At 38.1% G+C, this 18012-nt stretch overlaps 2 protein-coding genes across 2 annotated transcripts; one reads left to right on the forward strand and one right to left on the reverse strand.

Moving 5' to 3' along the window:
• Nucleotides 1-234: 234 nt before the first annotated feature.
• LOC146624527 (organic cation/carnitine transporter 2-like) lies at nt 235-9830 on the reverse strand. Its single transcript, XM_085364644.1, has 10 exons — nt 9351-9830; nt 8825-8928; nt 7476-7630; nt 7201-7372; nt 6845-6971; nt 4925-5022; nt 2291-2505; nt 1874-2056; nt 1230-1365; nt 235-298 (listed from the first exon to the last, which is right to left on the reverse strand). Exons 1-10 carry the CDS (start codon nt 9828-9830, stop codon nt 235-237), a joined length of 1734 nt encoding a protein of 577 aa, XP_085220770.1.
• A 2408-nt stretch (nt 9831-12238) lies between these two features.
• LOC146624528 (uncharacterized) lies at nt 12239-14781 on the forward strand. The gene is made up of 2 exons (XM_085363458.1): nt 12239-13501; nt 14719-14781. The coding sequence occupies exons 1-2, from the start codon at nt 12239-12241 to the stop codon at nt 14746-14748; spliced, it is 1293 nt and encodes a 430-aa protein (XP_085219584.1). The 3' UTR covers nt 14749-14781.
• Nucleotides 14782-18012: the final 3231 nt, after the last annotated feature.

An 18012-nucleotide genomic window follows, 5' to 3' on the forward strand; every position in this document is an offset into this window, starting at 1 on the left:
CATATTATTAAAGTTTGGGCTATAATGGTTGTATTGATGTATAGCAACTTGAAATGCTCCCAAAAATGGCTCCACAGCATGTAAAAATATAATATAAGCTCTGGCGAACTTGGTTCTATGGTAGGTCTTAAAGGGTTAAAGAGGTCACTTAGTGGAAACGAGTACACAATCTCTGCTCATCCAGTGATTCGAATCAAGTCAGATTTTCACTTTTCTCCTTGTTTATGTAGTCTTTCATTCAGGAGCATTTTCCTCTTCTCTCATGTGTGTGAGAGTATAAGGCTTTCTCTGACAGCATCTACAGAGAAGGAAGAAAAAATAAAGTCATAATCAAGCATTTTCTGTTGATTTTCTGTCCTGGACTAAAGAGGAAGTGGAAACACTTGTCAAACAATTATCTGATTCCCACTAAATGTTTTAATATCTGTTATATGGGATTGGCTGACCAGACTGGGCGAATCTGGGTAAATTTGCGAGTTACTAAATGATAGTGACACCAATAAAATATTGTAAACTATGGTGCAATTGTTTTGGTTATCATTTCAGTATATTGCATACACTCACTGTCCACTTCAATAGGTTCAACTGCTCATGAACACATATATCTAAGCAACTCAATGCATTTAGACATATAGACATGGTCAAGATGACAGCAAAGCACAGTCAGTCTTTTATGCAGTGAGCTTTTTATCATAGTTTTTTTTTTACCTTTTCTGATTAAACACAATTGTAGCTATGACAAATATATTGAGAAATATATATTACATGACGATAATCCCTGATACTAACTGCATGTAGGCAAGATGCAGGGCAGATGAGGGTGTTTTCAATATATGCAAATAGACATTACTTATTAAACAAGCAAGAATCTAATCTTTGCGCATTCAGTTTAGCTGTTGTGAAAAATAATCAAAGGGCAAATGTATTTGAGCTTGTGAACTAAATAACACACCAAAAATTAACAGAGTTGGGTAAAAGAGTAATCTTTCAAATTTAAGCAAACACATTTTTTGAAAAAAAAAATATAATGGCATAAAATTGTGATACAAGAAAAAAGAAATTTAAACTTTATGTTTAAAACTATTAAAAATCGAAAGATTGGCCCCTCTTTATAACACCGGAAAGTAAAACTACCAAACTACAACAATTGTGAATTTAAACTACACTGAAAAAAATAGCAAAATAATATTTTTACCTAATCTCACTCTATAATGAAACTCTTTCTTTACCCGGGAAAGTGCTGCATGTGATCAATGGTCTCAGGCAAAGGCATTCCAAAGCTCTCAGGCAGCAGGAGACTCAGCAACCCTGCTAAGGCTGTAAGGCTTCCCATAAGGATGTAAGGCAGTGAAACGGAATAGCTTCCTGTGGCAACATATCAAAGGAAGTTAAGAAAGTCAAAAGCAACCTTGCCTACAATGGTTACAAAAAAAAAATCCCTTAAATGCTAAGAAACTTGTAAATTTTAACTGAAGGCTGTTGTTTCCTTTCTGATTGCTAATCAAGTCTTCTATTATACTTCAGCTGGTGGTATTTCTTGTTGTTTAGTTCTAGTTGGGACATTTCTAAGTTGCTATGTTCTCCTTGGACGTGTGTGGTCTGGTTTCCTTGAGGAGTTAGTTTAACTCCAAACTTCAAAATGCCAAGTTATCTGACTCTGAACGTCTAAATGATCAAGCCCTGTGACAGAGTATTTACTAAAATAGATGAAAAGAAATGCATAAACACATCTTCATTTAACGAGAAACTAAGAATAAGCTAGATGTAATGGCAGGATGCTTAGCATATGTTCTCCTCACTTTAAATGTGTTTCTTTTTCATCCTTATGACCAGTGATTAACACAACTTTAAAGAGAGGACAGAAGATCCTTACTTAAGTAAATGAAGAACGGAGCAGTAATGCTTCCTATTCTGGAGGCCATAGAACAGGCACCGAGAGCTGTATTTCTCAGCACAGTTGGGTAGATCTCAGCTGTGAAGGCGTAGACCAAAGAATACGCTGTCGTCACTGCAAACTTCCCTATCATCTCCAGTGCTATCGCCAAAGAGAACAGATCTACAGGGAAAAACACATTAAATTGTTCGAGGTTTGATGTAAGTTATTTGTTCAAACAGCGGTATAGTTTTGCAAAAGATTGAAAATGACTGTACTTAATCAATAAATATGAGAACAACACTCAAAATAGAACATGTGAACATAATATATAATGATATAAAAAAACTAGTTAAAGATTGCCAGAAATTACAGCTATAATAAATCAGTTTTGAACAAAACATTTAAGTGCCATACGTGTTGGAATAAGCTGAATGAGTAGCAGAAACAACCCTCCCATGGACAATGATGAGGACAAAGTCAGCCGTCTGGAACACCAGCGAAACATAGTCCATGACAAAATGTAGGCTGGTATCTCCACCAGAGCTGACAGGAAACAGTTGAAGTGCACATTCCCATGAAGGTTTGCCGTGTTCAGGGAAACAGCAAAGTAGGCAATGGTCAAGGTGTTCCTGTGAGGATATAAAGTGTCCTTTTTGTATCCTTATTCTGTACATCTCAATAGTATGGCACTACAAAGTAGTCAGAAACATAACGAAACATTGTATCAACAACAGACTTTAGTTTTTTGGTGGTTTGACACTGTAGATCAGGGCTGCCCAATCCCAGTCCTCGAGAGCTACTATCCTGCAGCTTTTAGATGCATCCCTACTCCAACACAGCTGAATCAAATGGTTTGATTACCTCTTCAGCATGCCATCGTGTTTGGCAAAGGCCTGATAACAAGCCATTCATTTGATTCGGGTGTGTGGGAACAAGGATGCATCTAAAAGCTGCAGGACGGTAGCTCTCGAGGACCGGGATTGGGCACCCCTGCTGTAGATGTTGTGATGGCAACATCTACAAAACCTCCACTAAAAGTGAGAAGTGGTATAGATGAAAGGCTAAATCTAGTATTTTAGGTGGTGTAACATAAGTTTGTCATAGCTTTTTAGAGCTTCATAATGTTTTAAGAACATCCATTTTAGAATTTTGTTTGACTTTTAAAAGTGCAGATAAACACAGTTAGTGAGTGTCCAAGTGGTTCCTTCAAGTGCTGAAAAACAAAGCCAAGATGAAATTTTCTAGGGTCAGTTGATAATGGCATCAAAAGCCCTGAAGTACTTTACTACTGAAGCATAGAGCTGCCAGCCAGGCAAAAAATAAAATAAAATAAATAGAGCTATATCACGTTATAACGTGAAAAGTTTATTTTTCTAACTATATACTTTTCATGTTTGTACAATATCCTATAAAGTATTACAATATACATAATTATCACGTTATAACAAAAACCTTTCACGTTCGTACAATATAAATATTATATTGTACAAACATGATAATTATGTATGTTGTAATAACGTGATATTATGTTGTTCAAACGTGAAAAGTATTTTGTACTAACGTGATAGTATATTGTACAAACATGAAAAGTATATTGTTAGAACAATAAACTTCTCACGTTATAACATGATATAGCTCTGTTTTTCTTTTGCCTGGGTGGCTGCTCCACGCTTCCGTACTTTACAGTTTTTATGCCTAGAAAGAAACAAAATAAACCTAGAGCTATTTTTTTCCTTTTATATTGATAGGGGACTTAGTTTTATTTTTGTCTTTTTTCAAAAGTTGCCTTAAGCCTCAAAGTTATGGCAGATAAGGAACATGGTTACACTGAGACAGTTTTAAGATGGCTGCAGCTACTGCAACTTCATCCATTGATTTCTGAAGAATGTAGGCTTCAGTCACTTTTGTATTGGCAACATTTTTTCAAGCTACATCTATGTTTTAAACTCGGTTCCCAGCTCTAGGTTCCCAGTTCTGTGCCACATTTCATTTAAGCTAATTAAAGTCACTGAACTGAAATTCTTTTTTTTTTAGTATGTTAACACTAACTAACAGGTATCTTTGTGTGTGCAATGCATCTATAATGTGTATGGATATGCCTTGCTAACCAAGCTAGCTAGCATTGCTAGCTTGTTTAGCACATCAACGTCCAAAAATTGACAATTTTGGCTAAAATAATAAGACTGCAACACATAAAACCACAACTTCAAAGCAGATAGAAACCATTGCAGTCTTTGTCCATTTTTTAGTTTATGGTAAATGGTAAATGGCCTGTATTTGTATAGCGCTTCACCAGTCCCTAAGGACCCCAAAGCGCTTTACACATTCAGTCATCCACCCATTCACACACACATTCACACACTGGTGATGGCAAGCTACACTGTAGCCACAGCCGCCCGTTTATATACAAGGTGACTAGCTAAATATTATAACAGCAAGCCAAACAAGAACCACAACTCAACCTTATCTTGGGTTTCCCCTACAGGAACCCTAAAGCACTCAAAACAAGTTTTTAATAGAAAGAGAAATGAAAAATTTGAGTTTTATAAGTCAGTTATTTGTAATATGCAATGTGTGAATACATATTTATTCCAATTGATATTTTCAGGATATGCATCCTAAAAATATTTTCATATTAATATTTTTAACTTCAGAGGTTAAGAAAAATATAATCTTATCCACTAGCAAAGACTTAACTGTGTAAAGCTAGATTGAATTGTTTCCTGATCAAACAGAAATGCAGCTGCATCTGTTTTCGGACTCAGCAAGGAAGCGTGCACAGGGCGAATACAGGCATACTGTGCAGTTACGCAAAACCTGATTTTGATCTTAGTTGCAGGCTTCACAGCACCCGACAGGTCATTATTTGTTGTTAGTGAAACAGGCTGACATGTGGTTAAAGTGATGCATGAACAGGTTAAAACTTTGTATGTGAATGTGAGCAGTTGTGTGTGTTTATGCCTACATGTGAGTGCTTGAATGTGTGTAGCTGTGTGTGTAGGGTCACGGTACCAAATGTGAGGGTCAGGTGGGACAGCAGGGACTCACCAGATCAGCCACAGCGTGACAGAGATCCAGCGGATGTTTCGAGAACGAAGCAGGTCACAGATGTTGTGGGCCCTTCTCTTCTCAGGCTTAAGTTGTTCCTGCAGGGCATCGATGCATGTGGAATAACAAACACTTAACAAGCAGAGCCATCAGTCTGGAAGTAATGTAACGAGAGAGAAGCTTGTGGGTTCAGGGTCAGATTTTCCATATATATGTATATATATATATGTGTGTGTGTGTGTGTGTGTGTGTGTGTGTACAGTATATTCAAATGTGAGGATTTTAATTTAAATGAGCCAATATTTATGTGTATAATAATAAAGTTGGGGGAGGGAATGCATTTATATCCCCTAAACCGCATATTATACTGCCATTTGCAGTAATACCACATTTGTAAGCTAATCATATCCCCATGGATTGCTTGAGACAGATGTTTATAATTTGAAACAGACAGCAGTCAAGTATTCAGCTTTTTATTCCCCCCAAAAAAACAATCCCTCAAAAACCACCATAATCCACTCCCAGTTTCCAGAAATGACACCAAATAAATGCTAACTCTACACATTTTTTAGCAGATCTGTTCACAAAAATTAAAAAAAATGTGCATCCATAAAGACATTGGACGTCTATATTGTTCTAGACCTAGTTACAATAAACAGATAGAGAAAAAAAAGCAACATTTTGTAACCCATGCAAAGGGTACATTATCTCTAAGGGGGAGAGATTGCTGCGCAGGATAAAGTTCATGAATGTGGCAATTTGGTTTCTTGAATAGAGTTCAAGAAACCAAAGTTGAAAAAAATAACACAGAGGTCATCTGAATGGAGGAATGCATTGTGGAAAAAAACAGACCCACTTTTTAAAGTTCTTTTGTAGAGTTCAACTGGTAATTTTCCATTATTAAGCATGTGATCTTTTTTTTTTTTTAACAATGAACACTATTACTGCAATTAACAGTTTGATTTATTTCATGTTTCAATCTCGGAAATCTACCATTTTTTTGGATTTAAGGGTTCTTTTCAGTTTCTTGGTAATGGTGTCTTTCATTTTTAATAGACAGTTGTCTATGAAGTGAATTCAGGTAGACAAAAACCAAGGTAATATTAAGAAACATGTTGTCTTCACAGCTTCTTTCATAAACTTACCTTTATTTGCAGTTACAGGTTTAATCAGTTCTTACACAATAGACACTTTTGTTCAACTGCTGTTAAAGTTTAGGCCTTACAGGTTTAACCATATACTCAACCATTTACCAGCTAACCTATCTAACCTATGCACATTTAGGCTCATAACACATGTATAGCTGTACTCAAGCACAATATAACAGTGCTTGGTGTTCTTTTCAGCAAGTTGAAAACTCCTTGTCGATTAAAGTCGACTTCCTTCAATAGTTAAAAGGCACATTATCCAGTGCAAGAGTGCAAGAAGGAAAGGTGTTAATTGAACCTTGACAACATGTCTGTCTGTTAGCCGCCAGATTAACGTTCATTCATGCAGAAAACAGGAAAACAGTAAATGATTACCTCTCAATGCACACTGAGCAGTGAACCTGAAAAGGTTCATGCTTCTTGCCCTTTCACCTAGAAATACTGAAAATTCAGTTGGAACATTAAAAAACATAGTGACATGGTTTAATTGTAGGTGTATGCATTGTAATTTTCCTGGAAAAGAAGAAATATTTACCGTCTTACTATCTTGTTCAGTCATTAATATTATAGTGTCTAAGTGATTTCTGAAAACAAATGAAAAACAGCAATCCTGTCTCCAGTAAAACAGCCTTCTTTCTAAATTATTTGTGTAGTGACAGTAACAGATTTTCAGTTACAGAGAAAACACTGACAGATAAGGCATTTTTGTCTTCCCTAAATATTTTAAAAGAACTGCCGCTTCTCTAGCACTGCACCCAAAAAAAGGTCTCACCTGCAAGAGACTAAAGATGACTGATGGAGGCTCCACCTTGTTCTTCTTAGCAGCGTCTCTGATTATGGCCTCAGCTTCTTCTATCCTTCCCTGAGAGAGTAGCCACCGAGGAGACTCTGGGATAAACCTTTTTCATTAAACAAAAGAGGGGGCAGAAACAGAGGCTCAGTCTTTTCAAACCAAAGAAAGCGCAGTCAGGACATCATGTAAATGTTTTGTCAATATTTTGTACTGGCTTCATTAAAAAGGATCCAAGGGAAAATAATACCCTAAAAAAAAATCCTAACACTCCCCAGATGTACAGCTGTGCATTATCAGTTACCGTAACATGTACAGTCACACACACACCTACCTACCACCAGAGAGGCACAAAGAAGAAGCCAGGCAGTGAAATGCCTAAGAGGAGCATCCTCCAGTCCCTGATGAAGAAACCAAAGAACGGCAAAAGCATGTAGCCCCCAGCAAAGAACAGATTCACACCCGCCGTGGTATAAACAGTCCGCACATATGAGCTTAATATCTCCGCTCCTTGGAAAATTATAAATAAATAAAAAACATTCAAATTACAAGTTACATTACATAAAAGTTTTGTATTATAAAAAACATATCTGAAAACTTTTGAATAGAGTACCTAACACAAACGCAGCCACATAGTTGGAAATGTGGCCCACACCAACGACAAAGAACAGGGCGCAGAACGCCGTCCAAGATGGAGAGAAGACCTGGATCAATGTGAATACCGTCTGAATTGCCTGAGTAGCAAACAGAACTATTTTTCTCCCATACCTGAAATTGAAATACAGCAAGACTGAACAAATCAGCATGTTTTATAAAGTGGGAGAGTCAGTCAAATTCACAACAACAATAAGGTCTCATATATTCTTTTTTTCTACGTGTACTTCAATGAGATGACATGTGCACTTAATGACTACCAATACCATATAGACTGACCAATCCCCTGACACTGCATCTCTTTGCTTCTTTTTAATTACAATTTTGTTTTACAGCAACTTTACTGGATAGTTCATCCTCGCCCCAGCCATTAGCTTCCGTCCAGTACAAATGAAATAGTCTGAAATTGTGTGGTTTTCTGAGACATAAGCAAACAATTAATTATTTAAGTTTGCCCCCCCCCCCCCCAAAAAAAATCTTACTCTAATGAGTAACAATGGATTTCCCCTTTAACCCAACTTGGCTTCTGAGTTGTGCTGGAAATGTGTTTAGACTTTGTGAGGGATTATGCAAGAGCTGCTTTCAATAAAAACAAAATGCAATGAGTTATGAATCATCTAAATTTGTTCTAAGGCCTGTTTTTCTTTTTTCTTTTTTTTTGCAATACTTGCAATAGTTTGAAAAGAGAGATATCTTGCCTTGCATAGGGTCCTTTCTTGTTTTATTTTTTTTGTTTCATAGTACAGCAGAGCTATAGATAGCTGGTCTCGACTGGAAGCTGACCAGTTTAGTATCAGGACACGTGGTAAAACATTTGTAGCATGTGGTTTGACACTGTTTTGCTAATAAATATAAATTTATGTGTTTTTAAAAAACTAATCTGGATGATTAACATGCGGCTCAAAATTTTATCATTTTGTGATTCACTGATGCTGTGACACGGAGTTGTGGAATGAAAAGTGTATAATTAACTTGAGCATCCTGATTAGCCTACTGTATGCAGTGACTTTTGTTCAACAGCTTAGTTCTGTAGCAATAGATATGAGCTTAAGGGCATTTATTTCTATATCATATCTAACACATATTGTGGTAGGATTAGCTATATTAATATACAGCTGGGCATAAAAGTTTTTTTAAAAAACTATTCCTCAGTAAATACTAGATTAGATGTGCTAGGTCACATTACTCCACATGTGTTCATTCAGTAGATCAATAGTACTCTAGCTCAACTTTGAAGCATAGGACTAGAATTTAAAAATTGATAATAATAAGTAGAATTTAACTGAATTAAGCTATCTTGTCCATAACCTGTCAGAGAGCTGTCCTGAAATGAAAGAACCGGTGAGAACTCCACAGAAGAAGAAAGAAGAAGTCAGTGGTTTCTTCCAGCTTTCATCACAAACCAGGTCCCACTGAAAAAACACATAGAAGATATATACAGTGCAGATCACACGCTATATACAGTGCAGACAACAACAACACACTGTTGTTGTTGTTGTTGTTGTTGTTGTTTTCTCTTCAAGAAAAAACAAACAGCCCAGTGTGTTTCAGATGTTAAACAACAATCTAAAAGCATAAAACAGCATTGTTCCTGTAAACCACACAACCTAGGGCCAGTTTTCCACGAATTAGAGATTTTGTGTTATTTGAGAAAATGTTGCCACATCTTGTTTGACTTTGTGATGAATTCCCATAATAACACGAGTTTAGCTAACACACTTCCTGTATATCACAACATTTAACCTATACGGCTATACACAGTCGCCTAGCTCTACCTCAGCATAAAAGCAGAAGCAGCCTTTTCCGCATTTAGAAAAAAGGTGTGTATATATACCTCCGATATGATTGTAGAAATGTAGATGCTCTGGTCATACTCCCATCCGTCCAAGCAACTTTCTTTCGGCACAGTAGACAGATTCACATCAACGTCGGGCAGCAAGCCTTTTTCAGAGAAACTGAGGATATCAACAAGTTTGTATCTGGAACACCTGCTGCGCACCAACGCGCCACCTTGGCTGCTCTCTTGCTCCAGCGGGATGCTGCTGTTCCTCCACGCGGGGGTGAGGTTGAGTTGCGCGGGTATGAGGCAGTGGTGGGACGGCGTGTCGGCTAGGAACACCGTGGAAAGGCCAGTCAAACCGTTAGGGATGACGGTCAAAGAAAGGAGGAAAAACACCTGCTGCTGGAAACATCCCCACTCTCCGAGGAAAGCCGTTGAAGTTTCATAGTCCGTCATCTTACTGGTTTCTGTCGGCTCAGGGTTCACACAGTGGGCCAGAGTTAAGAAAAATGAAATGGTGACTGGAGTGGGCATTTCTTAAGCAGAGCTTTTGTTTCAACTACTAAACCATCCCTCCCACCTCGCGCCGTTTTAATTGTTGTCCAAGTTCCCCAAATTAACTTGTCTTTAAAGGGGCAATCCGTGATTTAAACTGCATGACGCAATAATACATTGTTAAGCCCCCAAAGGTCTGCTTTTATCTGTACTGAACTAAAAGAGGCATACGTTGTTATTCCTAATATATGTATAGAAACTGTAGCCATATCGATTTTTATTGCATTTTAGTCCACGTGCATTATGACAGCTACAGCATCTCTCATTTCTATTTCCTAATACTCAAAAGCACAAATAAAACATTACTGATTTTAAAATAATTTCAAAGTAATAATGACAGCAAAATACTTGATTCGATTTACACAAGTGTCCTTTTGTATATGCTTTAATTAGCTGCCATGATCTATGCTGATTTACATCAGCCAAAGCTTTTTTCCTGAGGTACAACAATAAAATGTGCATTGGATTTATCTGCTAAGACAGCTGTTTCAAAGAGCAAGCAAATCACTGTGACGGAAAAGTCCATCATTAGGGACAGTCCAGAAAGGACAACGTCTTACCCCTGCACTGGAAGTTGTGTTTCCAAATTCCTTACTTTAGTCTTGCCATACAGAATGCACTCTGGACTCTTTAATTATCGTAATGACACGTATGAGAAATTATCTTTAGTCCAAGGCCAGATAACGATGCGCGGTATTCTCTTTGGTTATAGTTCCCTAAAGTCTTCCCTCCCCAAAGATCAGACACCTTTTTTGTTGTACTGTGTCTTTCTCCTGAATCGAACTGCCACAAAAAGACCATGAAGTCGAACACTCATAATTTCCTAAACATGATTGATTACGTAAGCATTATGACCCTTGTTCAACATTTTAGGTAACAGACTTATAGAAGGTGGATACCACTAGATCAGCAAATACGGTTCCAGCCACCACTCACTTACATTCCAGCTTAAATTGTACACATTGTTCTACATTAGTACCAAAAACCAATGAAGAATGAACACCGTGTATCAGAATGTCTGTCAATTATTAAAATTAAATGAAAAAAAATTACAGCTAGATAGAGGGTAAATGGGGGGGGGGGGGAGCATTGGATAGGATAGTCTTACCGCCATATCTAACTGTCACATGCATGTAATCCCAGCCTCTGCATTTACTGATTGTGTAAAACATGATCTCCTCAATGAAAACCTGCTTGCCGGTAAAGCTTGGGTTAATGATTGTGTACACTGCTTTACGCATTTGTTGTAAAAAAAAAAAAAAAAAAAAAAAAGACAAGGAATATGCTGTTTTTCACCCAAGCATTAACAAGGAAATCATGCAGGCTGACACTGGAGACACATGCTCTTCATTAACATCGGTGACATTAATTGTTTATGAATTAGATTAGAAAAAGCCAGCAGTATATTTACTATTATACATGATACATGTTTTAAAAGCCTTATTTGATGTTGCATAAGTGTTTGTGTTTTCCAGGCTTTATTAAGTAGAAACATAACTGTTCATTGCAATGTTTCAAATGCATGTTGCTGTTTAATCTATGTGGTCTTTTCAACATGTGTGACCTGAGGAGCTGTAAGTCCCTTTGTTAGAGCTGTTAAGCAAGACTCTTTATTCCACCTGCTGCTGGACTCTCACGTGATTGTTACAACTTGATATGTTTTTAAATGTTGTTATGCACTTAGAAGGAAACTTGTCTGTAGACAGTAAATAATTTCAGCTTTAAATTTTCATCTATAGATGAGTATTTTCACTTTGGGAAACGATTTATCTGTATACTTTTGATCTTTTTTTATGTATACAGGGGAACCCCGACTTACGAATACCCCATGTCACGAAAAATTCAAGTTACGAAGGCGCTGAACGGCAATATTTCTGCCCGTGTAATAAAATCTGCTGGCTCTGATTGGCTAAGCCTACAATCCCCACAATGCCTTCCGAATCATGTGACAACCCCTTGCCTTTCGTAATTGCGCTTCGCTGTTCCACTTGAACGACGTATTGTTGTTCTAGTTAGCAATTAGCCTATAGCCTATCGTTCAGCATCGCCTTACTCAAAAGGCGCGATGGGTGCTTCGACTTACGAAAATTTTCGACTTACGAAAGACCCTCGGGAACGAATTAATTTTTTAAGTCGGGGTTTGTTAGATTTGTGTTCTCATGAGTAAATATATTAATTTATTTTATGTTGTGAAAGAAGTTTTCTGATTGTCATTTTATTTTGAAAAGGATTTTATTTTGGTGATTATAGATTACTTCACTTCCTGTTCCTGTTGTTCCGAAGCGCGAACTGCTGAAGTAATGTATGGTTTTCCCCTCCTGTGTTGTTAACAATAAAAGAAACGGGAAAAGTAATCAACCACCAAGTGTGTGCATTATTAAGAGAACATGGCCGAAGAAGAAGAAAACTCTTCGAGCTCAACAGGTTATGGGCCCAGGCGTGACACAACAGGAGGAAGATGGCAGAGGTTAGTGTTCAACGGAGACGAAAACAGTTACGAACTTTGGGAGGCAAAGTTTCTCGGCCACATGCGGATCATTGGTCTAAAGGACACTATATTATCAGCCACTAACCCAGATGCAGAGAAGAACGCTGAATGCTACGCTGAACTGATACAGTTTCTTGATGATAAAAGCCTTTCACTGGTAATGAGAGATGCGACTGACGACGGAAGAAAAGCTTTAAAAATACTACGTGACCACTACGATAGTAAAGGCAAGTCCAGAATCATCGCACTGTACACAGAGCTGACGTCTTTACAGAAGAAACCAGATGAGACAGTGACAGATTATATTATCCGGGCTGAAAAAGCAGTGACCTCCCTAAGAAATGCAAAAGAAGTCATCAGTGATGGACTTATTATCGCTATGATTCTAAAGGGGCTTCCTGAAGCTTACAAGCCATTTGCTATTCACACAACTCAAAGCAGTGAAGATTTAACATTCACACAGTTCAAAAGCAACCTACGAAGTTATGAGGAAACCGAGAAATTCGACAACAAAGTAAAAGCGGATAATGTGATGAAGGTTGATTTAACATCAATCACCTGCCATGGATGCGGAAACCGAGGACATTTTGTAAAAGATTGTCGCCAAAAGGGAACACCTAAGTGGTGTAGCTACCATAGAAGCTCGACACACAGTGATGAGACATGTAGAAGAAAAACCAAATACAGAGATGATGCGAAACTAACTGTAGTAAAACAAGAGGACAAGAAAGAAGAGCAGACTTTTGTATTTAAAGTTAGTCAAAGACTTCTGCCTACTGACATAATAAGAGAAGGACTAATGGTGGACTGTGGTGCTACTTCACACATCATTACAGAGAAGAACAAGTTCATAAAGTTTGATGAGACTTTTGATCCTGAGAAACACTACATGGAGCTCGCTGATGGATCCAGGACAAACAACGTCGCACTCAAGAGGGGAGATGCCAACGTCTCTCTACGGGACATACAAGGACACTGTACCACCATCACACTGAGAGACGCCCTGTTCATCCCATCCTACCCTCAGAGCATATTTTCAGTGAAGGCAGCTACAAACTATGGAGCACAGGTGATCTTCAAGAAGGGACAGAATGAACTGGTGAACAAAGATGGGACAGTCTTCTCCATCGAAGAATACAACAGACTCTACTATTTGAAAACGGTAAACAATGAAACATCATACAATGACATGATGTCCTGTGACACTGTTAATCTGGCTTGTGATGTGAAAACATGGCACGAAATTTTAGGACATTGTAATGTTAGTGATGTGTTAAAGCTACCCGATGTTGTAGATGGCATGAAAATCACAGGCAGTGGCATGTTAGATTGTAATGTGTGTACAGAAGGGAAATTCACTAACAACAGAAACAGACAAAGCGACCCAAAAGCGAGTGACCCATTACAGTTGGTGCACACTGATCTAGCGGGCCCCATTGAACCTAGTGGCCAAAGTGGTCATAAATACGCTATATTATTTACAGATGATTTTTCAGGGGCAGTGTCAGTTTACTTTCTAAAACAGAAAAGTGACACCACAGAGGCCACAGCAAAGTTTCTAGCTGACTGTGCACCATACGGCAGTGTTAAGTGCATTAGATCGGATAATGGCACCGAGTTCACAAGCAGTTCCTTCCAGTCTCTTTTAAGGGAAAAGGGTATAAAGCATGAGACATCTGCGCCATATTCTCCCCATCAGAATGGCACAGCTGAGAGGCAATGGAGAACTCTCTTTGAAATGGGGAGGTGTCTTTTACTAGAAAAAGAGCTGCCAAAAGAATTATGGCCTTACGCCATCCAAAATGCAGCACACACCCGCAACAGATGCTACAGTAACAGGACTAAAAGTACACCGTATCAGATGTTAACAGGGAAAAGACCAGATCTCTCAAAACTGTGGATATTTGGGTCAGACTGTTATGCATACATACATGATCACAAGAAACTTGATCCCAGATGTGAAAAAGGGATATTTGTGGGTTATAGTAAAAATAGCCCAGCATACCTGGTCTATAACCCTCACACAGGAAAAGTGTCAAAACACAGACTCGTGAGATTTATCAAGAAGAACACTGTTGAACAACAAACACAGACTGATGAATATGACACAGAAATTCAGACTTATGAACATGTAGTGCCTTTAAAAGAAAGTACAGAACAACAAAATGAAAATGCAGCAGAGAACATACCTCCTAGAGAAGAGGAAACCAACACAAATGAACCAAACCCTGACATAGAAAGAAATGAGGGTGATGAGCAAAACCAAACTGAGCGCTATCCTAACAGAGAAAGGAAACCTCCTAAATATTTAGAGGATTACACATCTAACTGCAAAGATTTAGCAAATGAAACCCCTGTAAGTGTTGATTATTGTTACAGAGCAACCTGTGGAATCCCCCAAACCTATAAAGAGGCGCTGATGTCACCAGAGGCACCAAGGTGGAAACAGGCAATGACAGAAGAAATCAACTCTCTGAAGGAGAATGACACATTCGAACTGACTACTTTACCTACTGGTAGAAATACCATTGGAGGAAAATGGGTCTACGCCCTCAAAGAAAATGAACAAGGACAAATATTCAAAGCCAGGTTTGTAGCAAAAGGTTACAACCAGACACAAGGAATAGATTACCAAGAGACATTTGCACCAACAGCAAACATGACATCTGTGCGAACCCTAATGCAAATAGCAGTCCAGAATGATCTTATTATCCACCAAATGGATGTTAAAACTGCATATTTGCATGCTCCCATTGAGGAAGAAATATACATGGAACAACCAGAAGGTTTTGAGCAAACAGAGTCAGGAGAAAACTTGGTGTACAAATTAAAGAAATCCCTTTACGGGTTAAAACAATCAGGTAGAAACTGGTACAAACTCTTGAATGACTACCTTGAACAAAATGACTTTGAAAGAAACCTTTCTGATCACTGTGTATACAGAAAGGACATTGGACATGAAACTCTACTCGTTATCATCTGGGTAGATGACTTGATCATTGCGGCTAGCAATACTAACTTGTTAAACACATTCAAAGAAACAATGAGGTCAAAGTTTAACATGAAAGACCTGGGGAAAATATCCAGTTTTCTTGGGATACAGTTTATACAAAAAGAGAATGAAATCAGGATGAATCAGAAGAGGTACATTCAAAGAATGTTGGAACGCTTTGGGATGTCTGAATGCAAACCCAGATCCACACCGTGTGAACTAAAAACGGACACTACTACATGTGGAGGAAGTGATGCAAATGAGACTGTTAACTCAAGAGAGTACAGAGAAATAGTGGGCAGTTTGATATATGCCATGACGTGTACGAGACCAGATATAAGCTGGGTTGTTAGCAGACTATCTCAAACACTAGCTCAACCCACGAGAGAGAACTTAGTAATGGCAAAACAAGTCCTCAGATACCTAAAAGGCACAAATGACTTTGAACTGATCTTTAAGAAAAGCAGTGAGAATCTAGATCTAATTGCTTACAGTGACTCTGACTGGGCATCCTCTGTAAAAGACAGACGCAGTACAACAGGCTACTGTTTTGCACTTACTAAAGAGGGACCAGTAATATCTTGGAAAACAAAGAAACAGCCTACAGTGGCACTCTCAACATGTGAAGCTGAATACATTGGTCTTGCAACCACTACTCAGGAAAGCATGTACTTAACCCAACTGTTAAACGGCATGGACAGAAAAAGGTACACATGTACTAAACTGTTTGGGGACAACCAAGGGGCCATTGCGTTGAGTAAAAACCCAGTGAACAGACAGAGGTCAAAGCATATTGATGTGAAATATCACTTCATTCGTGAAGCGGTAAATGAAAGGAAAATCTGCATTGAACACTGTCCATCAGAAGAAATGGCTGCAGACATACTAACAAAACCAGTTACAAGAGTGAGACTCAGAAAGTTTCAAAAATGGTTCTTTGGAAATGCATAAGATGCTATGGGCTAGCAGCATGAGAACAAGGGGGGGTGTTAGATTTGTGTTCTCATGAGTAAATATATTAATTTATTTTATGTTGTGAAAGAAGTTTTCTGATTGTCATTTTATTTTGAAAAGGATTTTATTTTGGTGATTATAGATTACTTCACTTCCTGTTCCTGTTGTTCCGAAGCGCGAACTGCTGAAGTAATGTATGGTTTTCCCCTCCTGTGTTGTTAACAATAAAAGAAACGGGAAAAGTAATCAACCACCAAGTGTGTGCATTATTAAGAGAACATGGCCGAAGAAGAAGAAAACTCTTCGAGCTCAACAGGGTTCCACTGTATAATGAATAAAGACCAAACAACCTTTCTTATGTGGCCTGAATTGAGTAAGTGGTTAAGAAATTGAAGACTGGCCCAGCTGGAATATTCATTATTATTTTCTTGTACTTTATTTACTGTCTTCACAATATATTGTTTCACATCTTAGTTTGGTTTCTATGCATGTCAAATATACAGCATTTGGTTCAGAGACAGCCAATCAAAAGATCCAGTTCAACCCACTGGGGGACTAAACAAAGTGTTTTTCAAAGAACTTCACTGTCAGTAATGATTTGTCCAATAGGATCGTGCAGTCCTATTAAGACTGGCAAGCTGTCTGATGGATGCACATATTATATTGGCTATATTTTCATCCAAACTCAAAGTCTATATCATTGTTAATATTCAGACTCGCTGCTGAAAAATAATAAGGATGTTGGTTCTGTGCCACGGCAAGGATATTGCCGTTCAGCGCCTTCGTAACTTGAATTTTTCGTGACATAGGGTATTCGCAAGTTTGAGACGAGGTGCCGACTTGTATTCATACAGCAGTTTTAACAGTCTGACCCGTTAAGGATCAAACTGGGTTGTGTGTGGCCTATGAACAAAGATAGGTTTACTGACCTAATTTCTGAATGCATTGACTCAACAACATGCTGAAAACATTTCTCAGAGTTTTTGTTGCATATTAAAATGCTGTCATGCCTTGGCTGCAGAATCGTTGGCTGCACAACCATAATACACGTCCTATTCAACAACATCTCAAAGGTGCTCTATTGGATTGTGATCTGGTGACACTGGAGGCCACTTGAGTACGGTGAAGCCAGTTTGAAATGATTTGAGCTTTGAGCGTGTTATCCTGCTGGAAGCAGCCACCAGATGATGGATACATTATCGTCATAAAGACAGCAATTCTCTGTAAACCCTGGAGATGTTTGCATGGGAAAATCCCAATAGATCAACGGTTTCTGAAATACTCAGATCAGCCTCTTTGGCACCACCAACCATGCCATGTTCACAGTAAAAGAAAACAGAGTTTGATCATCAGCGGTTTGTCAGTAGTGAGTGTACATTAGATGGATATCAGCAGCTTTAGCTCTAAAATTAATTACGATAATGCAGGTGGTGCAATTCTTAGATGAGCTAAAAACATACAAAATTAATCACTAAAAATTGTTTAAAAAGAAAAAGCACTCTCTGCACGATCTGGGTTTTTGTTCTTAGAGTATAAAGATTTTGCCTGTAGGTTTTGTAATTTTTTTACTTTAATCATTCCTCTTTATTTATTTATAAAGAGGAATTTATTTATTTATTTATTTATATATTTTATGTCTTATTAAAAATGCAATTGAACTTAAGCTGCAATACAGGACCCCAATCAGTCTCCAAACCATGTACATGATGTAAAAGTGGCTAAATATA

This window comes from Diplotaxodon limnothrissa, linkage group LG10 (genome assembly GCF_057381915.1).
Source record: "Diplotaxodon limnothrissa isolate DT_005_m linkage group LG10, D_limnothrissa_male_GT1.1, whole genome shotgun sequence".
NCBI lineage: Eukaryota > Metazoa > Chordata > Actinopteri > Cichliformes > Cichlidae > Diplotaxodon > Diplotaxodon limnothrissa.

Bases quoted from the DNA above. Each gene is read 5' to 3' on its own strand.
- LOC146624528 (XM_085363458.1), top strand. From the start codon at position 12,239: ATGGCCGAAGAAGAAGAAAACTCTTCGAGCTCAACAGGTTATGGGCCC. The intron at 13,502-14,718 runs GTAAACAATGAA...TTATTGTTACAG, and splicing joins GACTCTACTATTTGAAAACG to AGCAACCTGTGGAATCCCCC.
- LOC146624527 (XM_085364644.1), bottom strand. From the start codon at position 9,830: ATGCCCACTCCAGTCACCATTTCATTTTTCTTAACTCTGGCCCACTGT. The intron at 2,057-2,290 runs GTATGGCACTTA...TTTTCCCTGTAG, and splicing joins CATTCAGCTTATTCCAACAC to ATCTGTTCTCTTTGGCGATA. The intron at 1,366-1,873 runs GTAAGGATCTTC...ATGTTGCCACAG, and splicing joins TCCGTTCTTCATTTACTTAA to GAAGCTATTCCGTTTCACTG.